We start from the raw sequence: 9767 nt of genomic DNA, 5'->3' as shown, positions 1-9767 counted from the left end.
TTACAAAATATTCCATATAAGGCATCTTTTGCAAAAACATACTGAACTTTTATCCCATGATTTATACAAACTAAACCTCATGCCAACATTTACAAGCTAAGTAAAGCAATATCCTACATTAGAGATACATTATCCAACTGAATCTTTTACAGCTATTTTTAGAATGTGTTGTCCACATCATAAGGGCACCACAATGTCTACTATCTAATGTCCTTCATTTTTACTTTTAAAATGTAATAATGTTAGATAAATATAGCTTGTTGTTTTAGTACTTTGATTTTTAAAACATATCAAGTCCCTAACAGTTTAAAGCTACTTCCACATTCTAGAACTTTTAATCATACAAACAAAATCTAAAATTTACTTTCACTACAATTGTTGGCTGATAGTTTTTCCAATAATTGTATGAGTTCAGAGAAGTCTTCATTTCCTTTCTTACTGAAGTCAGGTATATTTACCACATTTAATACTGCAACTTCGTTTTTACAGTAATTTTTACTCATTAATGATACTAACACTAATTTAGCCAAAAATTACAAGAATATTTTCTCCAATTCACACTATAATGACTAACTTAATTAGATTTCACATTGACCCATCCATTACATATTTGAAGCTAATAACAAAATTAAACTTTTCTTTTACTGCTGTAACTTAAAGTAATTCAAAGCTTTTTAACAAAGTAAATTTCTAATTTTACTACATTTTGTTAAGGTTGCTAATAAATGACAAATCATGCTAATAAGGAAACAAATATTTCTTTGTTATTTATTTAACTGATATGAAATTGTACTGAAAAACCTTTAAATTTTACATGGTGGTGCCCTAATAATAACAACCTGCCAGTAAACTGTGCTTCCCTCAATGAGATAATAATTTCTTATGTATAATGCTTATTCATCTTGTTCATCAGTATGTACGTTACCAGTTAGAATAAAAATACACCTATCAAATGTAACAACATAATTTTCTCTCTATAATTTGAATACTAAAATTTATACTGGCCAATATTATATTTTCAGTTAATCCCTTTCATTAAAATCTTGCAGTAAGTACATATCACCACCATATCTTTGTCAGAACCATCTATCTTATCCAATTGAGCTTGTCTTGCATGCTCCTGTGCACACACAGGCACATATAAATGCAGATAAAAACCTTTGATTTTAAGATATCATGTTATATTCACCATTTTTCATCACATAGAGTCCCAGTGGAACTTCTCCTTTCAATGCATCAGGGACTCCAAAAACTGCACATTCCACTACATCAGGATGGCTCATGATTGCCTGAAAAAATGTGAAATGTTTCCTTTCAGTAGCAAATTTTGATGATTCTTACTGCTAAAAGTGACATTTGTATATAGCTTACTAGTAGATAGTTTGTTTACATTACATACAATATGAATTTAAATCTGCTAAAATAGAAATGGTCATTCTTAGAGCAGATTAATACAAGATGTATGTTAAGAAATCCCACTAGCATGTCACTGTCACCAATTTTAAAAACAGAAGTTTGACACAAAAGATCTAGCTTAAAGAAAACTATTTTATCCCAAAATTTCAAATACAAAAGAGACATAAAACAAAATAATTGGAACTGAAACTTTTGTGTGCAGCATCTTACACAACTTTATCTCTTTGTAAAGTTACTTGTACAAATGAGGTGTTTTTCTTTATGTATTCCCTTACAGTTACTTGTATAAATGGCTAATATTCTGTTTACACCAAAATTCATTTAAAGATGTAAAGAATTATCTTTTACTTCTTCCAAGGCACTAGTAGAAAGACGATGTCCTGCTACATTGATGACATCATCTTCTCGAGACAAGACACTAATAAAGCCATACTCATCTATCATCCCAGCATCCATAGTATCATAATAGCCCTGGAATATTGAGACTTATTTAAAAAAGTATTTAGTACTTGCTCTCTCTTTAAAAATCACAAAGATATGCACATTAATATTGGCATACCTCATATGTTTGGGAATTACGCTGATTATTTATAAATTCAACAAGAAAAGTTCCATCTGCATACTGTCAGTGTTTATATCCAATACAATTACATTAATTGATTCTGGTAGTGTCATACAATTCCCACTATATATATATATATATATACACACACACACTGATTACTTTGTATTATATAATGATAATAATAAAAAATAGAGAAATGGAGCCATAAGTTAATATTATTACGATGCAATGAAGAAACAAGATCTGTATAGATAAACAGTTAATTATAATATTTGGTATTTTTTGCCAATGATCTTTTTGTTTTAAAGATTTTTTTCTTCATTCCAGAACTAATTATGCATTTCATTAAGCCTAATTTGTGGTATATCTATATGACCCATTCTAGTGAATGAATTAACCTATGCACTTGGATGATGGTCAAAGTGCACAAGCCATGACATTTTAGAGTGCCAGTCAACATAATATTGTGCATTTGATGTTAGAGTTATCAACTGTTAATTTTACCCTACATTGCTGATTTAGCAATGTTTTTTGGTACAGAAGAGTAAATACCAGATAAAATATTCACGAATACTAGGGTTGTAGAGGTTATGCAATTATAGTATGCAAACTATATGACGGACAAAATTATTTTTATTCTTTACGTGAACATCACCTTGCATTCCAACTTGTCAGAGCCTGAATTATACTGATGTCAATCCACAGACATGTCCGAGTACTAATAACTTTGTAACTCATATAATTTTACTTGTACATTTTATTAAAAGTTTGCCACATTTTATGTAAATATACATAATAAATTTTGAAATATAGTCAATATTCCTTCTCCAACATGAGTCCAATGGACCAAGCCTGTGCACATTCAGTTAAAGATGAGACTTTTTCCAAACTTGTATAGCTGAAGGCTTAGGTTTGTCACATTTGACAACAAGTTTCTTAAATTTGTATATTTCATTTCTGCAATTAGAGCAATGTTATAACATACAATACTTTTAATATTCATAAATGGATGAATTACACATAAAAAAATAAGAATCACTTATATTTGAGTTTGTGAAAGTAAGGAACTTTGCACTTTATTTATATTTTAACGTTGCACTAATTGCTTGCCTTGATAGTAGATTAATGTGATCTGTTAAATTTATGTGCATATATGTTTCAAAATATTTTGTTTATTAATCCTTAATCCATTACCTTAATGTGATTTCCTGAACCAGGAAGAAAATATTTTAAGTTGAAATAGATATTACAGTGATATGGACAAGCCTACACACTGAAAGATAACAAAAAATATATAACTTTAATAAAACATTTTGAATCATTGCTTGTTTTTATTCTGGTGCTTGGTTGGTAGTGCTTCTGCAGCTTTAAGGCTGCTCTTCAACCAATGACTTTTCTTATAATATTAGATGTACAAAAGATGATCAAATTCTTAATGCTATTTAATATTAAGTAAGCCTAGGGTATATGTAGTAACACTTGATAACACTTGTGACTGATTTTTAGTTTCCTCTCACCACTTGCACTTAATTAAAAATAAAAAACCTGTATTTGTAGTTTCTAACAAATTTCTAGTGCTTAAAGGCCCTTAGAAGTTCAAGATATAGTTACAACCATCATCACTTACAGGGTATTTTGTGAAGTAGATCTCTTTGAACTTCTCTTCATTCTTGTACAAAGTAGAAAATGATCCTGGAGGTAATGGTAACCTGCACAAAAAATGTTTTGTTACTGAAAGAAACAAAACATATTATATTAATAAATTATTACAGACTAACTAAATATCATACATATATGATTTTTTACTAAAAATTGTACAAAAGTATGACAAGCTACAAATATTGACCAAATAAAAATTTTTCATAATGAAACAACTTGGGTTTTCAATAATATTTTACACAGTGTTGCAAGTATTGCAGTGCTAGTTTCCATTTCATTGATGTTTGAATAAAAAAAAGGAGTTTATCTGGAATTTTTATGATATATAAAAAAGAGAATATATAGAGAAATAATATGTTATTTTTAACTAAATAAAGCTTTACTAAGAGTAGTATGTCTCTTTACATACTATTAGAAAAGATAACTGGTACTACCATAAATAGGGGCATGAGCCACCCCTTCCTCTATTGTGAGCTGTAGCACACAAAACATTCATTTGATACAAAGGTACTTTCATTTGGCATTGGTTTCATATATCTTGCTACCTACCTCCTCACTCAACTGGTCTCTCATTTAGGACATTATGGTGTTAAAATTGAAATGAATGCTGTTTAAATAGGATCTTTGGGGAATCCATACAAGTTCCTATACCAAATTTTATTGAAATTAGTTCAGTCACTTCTCATACATAGCAGCTTGTGATGCTAGATAGGCTTGTGATGTGTATATAAATATTGTTTAACTAACCACATCTTCCAGAGAAATTACCTTATTTATAAAGGGGCCACAGTTCACTTAAAAATTGTGAAATATTCCAGACGTACTTAGTAACTAGAATTATTTTGATAAAAAGGTTAGAAAAAAATGACCTTTATTCTCCAGATACTTATAAAAGAGCATTTTATTTTGACTAATTTTTTGTCTTTGTAGCTTCATCAAACTTTTAAAAGAGAATAACAAAATAGTTACCAGAAATTTACAGAACTACTTACTTTATTAATATACGACCCAATTCTCCAGGTTTGGCAGGTGATTGCTTTTCCTCATGAACAACTTGTACTTTGAAAAACAAAATATTCCTGTCTATATATATATATATTAAATCTAGTTTATAATCTATTAGAGCTTCAACGTTTGTATTCTTAAAAAAATTCTGCCAATAGATTGCGGCTTTTTAGTTAATCAGATTTCTTGTTCTTCATTAATATTAAAATGAATATTCAGCAGCTGGTTTTGTTATTTCAAAAAATTACAAAATATAATAACTTTAAATTTTCTTCAACTTACACATACTATGCTAAAATTGGGTTTAATGTGCCAAATTACTTTGATGGACATTAGTTTAGTCTAAAAAATAACAAATTCTATAAAAATTTATTGTTCTTAATATAGTTTTGGGGTTAAAACAGCATATAGAATTTCAAACTTATGAGCAATTCTTAATATTTTTCTCATTAATCAATTTCAAAAATAAAAACTTCTTAAAATTCAAACAGATGTAGATACAACTTGCACTTACTTTTAGCATAGAAGAACATTTCATGTGTTAATATCAATGAGTTAAACCATTTTAATTGTATAAATAATCATATACCAATATTGGTCAAAATCTAAAAATTTCCAAGAAAATCTCAGAAATTAATAAATACATATCCAGAATTGGAATTCAATATATATTCCAACATCTATTGGGCATATCAACAAACATGTTAAAAATATAACACATATATCATTAATTACTAATTGATACTAGAGATACTTACATGAGATCATCTCACTAAAATGTAACCAGTAATATAGTAACACTAAATTTGACACAGAACCACATAAATATGTGACATTACAGTTACATCTCTTACACCATCAATTATTATATTCATGCCAATAATAACTAGGCATATAAACCTAATCCCATCCATGCTATATATTATTGAAAACTAAGCAATTCTCCTTCCAACTGAGCACTGAATCCTCCCACCCCCACTTGAAACAGTACATTGTTATCAGTTAAATGTTAGACAAAATGTTTTCCCACTTTTTAAATTGTTAGACTTAAAATGCAAGTTAAATTAAAACATCCAGATTAATATCATTTGTTCAGTTCATCAGTACAAAGAACAATGTGACTATATATGTCAGAAATTTTATCATAATTATCAAATTAATTAAAATAATAATTTTCAACAGTGAAGCTGTAATGTTTTGGAAATATTATCTACCAGAAAATGGTGTCAGATTTAAGTATTAAACCAACACATTAACATTTGTAATTGTCAGTGATGCAATGCTATACAAAGAGGTGCCTGAATGTAAAATCTACCATAAGGTGGGAATCGTTTGAAATAGTAGCAGAATGGCACTCTGGCTAAAAAAAAGTACAGGTACATCGTGCCCACACATCCACACCACACTACATCCCTGGTAATTGTGGAAAGCTTATAATACTAAAAATTCGGTTTTGATACCTGTGGTGGGCCCCATTGTGTATCTTTGTGCTTAACAATAAACACTACAAGGAGTAAATAATTATGAATTAAATATATGAATAAATAACAGGGGCATTTCAATGACATCAAATGTAATAAAACACCAAAGTAAGGTTCAAAATAGTGTTAGTAACTGGCCCGGTATAAAAATAATGTTATTTTTTGTTCTAGGACACTTTCAGCGAATGCTTCCTTGTCATATGATATGTCATTAGGCTATAGAATAGAACAATGAGAATATTGGAGGAAATGCTACTGATATCACTAATGGAGTAATTAAGCATAACATTCTTTAAAATATTCAGTTTTATTGTAATGTTAGACATCTGTTATCTTAGAAAAGGATAAATTGTCAGCTTCAGCATTAAAAATATTACATAGTTAATGTCTTTTATGATGACACACATAATTAGTGTTTCAAAGAAAACTGAAAAGTATCATAACCCTAAACCCTGCCTACCAGATGAGCTATATACCGAATGAAATCCCCTACAACAATGAGCTCTGACACTGAATGAAATCCGCTATAACAATGAGCTCTGATACTGAATGAAATCTGCTACAATAATGAGCTCTTGAGAAAGTAAAATGCCCCTATAAAAGACATAATTCACTTGAGAATGTATTATAATATGCACTGTTTTTGTTAATAACCCAATATATAATAGCTTTAGTAAACAACGTGAAAAGTTTTACAAGTATTTCTAGCCTTATTGTAATGTTTTATCATACGTGATACCATAAAGTAAACCATAAGTTGCCAGTTTTGATGTCTTACGCTCTTACACCATACAGTTTACTGGTGTATTTCATTACTGTAAAACAGAGCTCAGAATGAAAGTTGAATAAGCACGTTTCTAGGTTTTAAGTTCAGATATTATATCTATTCACTTATGAATGCTTCTGAAAAGACAATTAAAAAGTGGCAAATTAAGAAACAGTTGGAAAATTTTATAATACTGAGTAAGGAGGCCCAGCATGGCTTATATATATATGTATAGTCATACTGTCAAGATGGATTTAAAGATAAAAATGTTTAGAAATCCTTCATACACATACTTTTCAGGGAGTTATATTAAAAACATTGTTGTTCTACATTACGTGGAAATCTGTTAGCATGATAAAAACAAAAAGCAACAATTTCATGACATTTAAGCCTAAGAGACCAAAATCCTATTGCTCTGTAGTATACTCACCATCCCAGCCTGGCACTGGCATTCCACTGACTTCTCGTGGAGGATATAGGTTGTTGCCAAGCCCTACACAGGTGGCTGTCATTGGAGATCCTGTTTCTGAAGTGAAGACACTAAAGATCATGCATGGTTACTATCTAAACAAACTACAAACTTTTACCATTCAAGTAATTTTTATGATTCAGTTATCTTGTAGTAAATTATTATGAATTTATTTCCTTTGTTTGCAATGACTGTGGATGATACTCTTGCCTAAAAAACAAAAACAAAACTTAAACTTTATTTAGGAAGTTTAACAAAAATGTTCATATATCGTTAAAAAATTAATAAATCCTTTAAATACCAAAATGGTTAAGTACAAGAATAGACTGTTATGTCTTTCTTCACAGGTAGTCTTGGAACCTATAAGACAGGAAGATTTTGCCTAATAACCACATAAAATGCATAGAAACATTTAAAATCACTGAAAAACTAACTTTGCTATGGTGGTATGAATATTATGTTTATTCATAACTATACAACAGATCCCCAATACTAAGCATAATAAACATAAAATATGCAAGAAACACAGCTTTACTCAACTTCTTTTTACAATTACTGGCAAAGCAAGTTAAAAAAAGCACAAAAACTCAACAATCTAATGCACATTGAATGAAAAATTTCAGTTCATAGCCTTTTAAAAATGTCATTTCATTTATTCCTTTACCTGTTTGCCACCAATTATCCAAGACAGGAACTTTTAATTTATCTCTAGCCCATTCCAAGGTTTCATAATCACAGTGTTCTCCTGCTACAAATAGATACTGCAGACTAGAAAAGAACACAATTACTGAGATCTCTGAACCTTCTCATCTTAAAAAAGTGAAAAATAAAAAAAAAACACAAACTCTCTATATATAATACCATAGTTAACAAACGACAATATATTAAGCCAACTGTATAAAACATTGTCTGTTAATCAATGAATGAGAAATATCAAACTTCCATTAAGAAATACACACTGTAATGTGATAGGACAACCTAGGTTGAACAGTATTAATGGGTTTACTCTATGACAATTTTTACACATAGTTTAATGTCAGTTACTTAGTATTAACAATTCACACTACAATTCTTAAGGTTAATTTTAAATAACAAGTAGTTTCTATGTACAAAGTCAGTTTAGGCTTGTGTGCCCATACTTCAATATAGCCCCCCTCCAAACATGCCTCATTTTGTCTTCAAAATGTTACATTAAGAATGAATTTGGGTTAACTTTTCCACCTATGTGCTGTTTTATTGTTTCTGGGTTACAGCTAACTTTGCTAATTACTTCTTTAACAGACATACAAGACTGTACAAATTCTAGCTGACCTATTATTATTTTAGCAATTATTACTAGAGCTGAAAGAAGGCCCTCATTTGCACTTTGAATAGGGTCTCAAAAGTTGTATGATGTATATTTAAATATATTCACATACATGTTTAATATACCAAATCTCACATAAGATGATGCATTATCAATACACAAAAGATTCCCCATAGCCTAAAGTTGTATGTGTAATGGTAGTGTTACTTTGTTCTCTCTCTCTCTCATGCATGCATGTGTACATCTTTGCCCCAGCCTTAAACTAAAATTTACAGGCAAAGGAGGTACCATCCAATGATCATTCCCTACATTGAAGGGTATACGATATCAATTAACAAAAAATACTAAAGTACCAGGAAGTGTTGTACAGTTTTCCTATGAAGGCTTCTGGATCCTAAAGATAAAACAACATAAGCAATTAGTGAAGAATTCATACAAAATCAAATATATCTAAGAAATATTTTTATTTGTGACGTAAAATGGAAGTAATCAAGTCATTTCAGAAAGTTATTCTCATCTCATAATTTAATCAATTAATTTTCTAATTCTTAAAACCATAACTATTCATATCCTTGACTTGATGTAACATATGCATTGTCAGAAATGTCTTAGGTTTTCATTCTGAGTTTTATTTAATTCTATTTTTACAGTTTTAATAAACTTTTTCATTTTGAACTAGTACCTTGTTTTGAAAGAAATACATAATGTATGAACAAAAATAATTGCTCATTTTTAGATACAAAATTAAACTGAAAATATTAATCAAAGTGTTTCAAACACTTGTTACTTTTCTCTGACTTGAAAAAAATCCCACAGTACTATATCAGTTTGAGCTTTACAGTATGTGTTTAGGTCAACAACTGCAGTACCTGCTCATGTGACATGGAGTTAACATGGATACCTCCAGCAAAAACATTTGAATGAGAAATTTAGTATAGCAAACATTGTTGATACTGTATTCAAACAGATTTTATGATGTAATATAATCCTCTAACTACAGAACATTATAGCTATTGGCAATTTTACTTTTATAGACTTTCACATACCACACACACACACACACACATATATATATATATATATATATATATATATATATA

The 9767-nt window shown here is 29.5% G+C and overlaps 1 protein-coding gene across 1 annotated transcript in view; it reads right to left on the bottom strand.

The window, feature by feature from the left end:
- The window catches only part of LOC106470685 (acyl-CoA synthetase short-chain family member 3, mitochondrial-like), a 26949-nt gene that overhangs the window by 7038 nt on the left and 10144 nt on the right, over nt 1-9767 (bottom strand). Inside the window, exons 5-11 of the mRNA XM_013931245.2 lie at nt 9021-9061; nt 8026-8129; nt 7323-7418; nt 4633-4699; nt 3609-3690; nt 1765-1887; nt 1190-1289 (exon numbers count right to left, since the gene is read on the bottom strand). Coding sequence (XP_013786699.2) covers nt 1190-1289; nt 1765-1887; nt 3609-3690; nt 4633-4699; nt 7323-7418; nt 8026-8129; nt 9021-9061 — 613 coding nt within the window. The remainder of the gene's footprint in view (nt 1-1189; nt 1290-1764; nt 1888-3608; nt 3691-4632; nt 4700-7322; nt 7419-8025; nt 8130-9020; nt 9062-9767) is intronic.

Source organism: Limulus polyphemus, unplaced genomic scaffold (assembly GCF_000517525.1).
Source record: "Limulus polyphemus unplaced genomic scaffold, Limulus_polyphemus-2.1.2 Scaffold4159, whole genome shotgun sequence".
NCBI lineage: Eukaryota > Metazoa > Arthropoda > Merostomata > Xiphosura > Limulidae > Limulus > Limulus polyphemus.
Note: the sequence above shows the minus strand (reverse complement) of the source record. Positions and strands in the feature narration are given on the sequence as shown.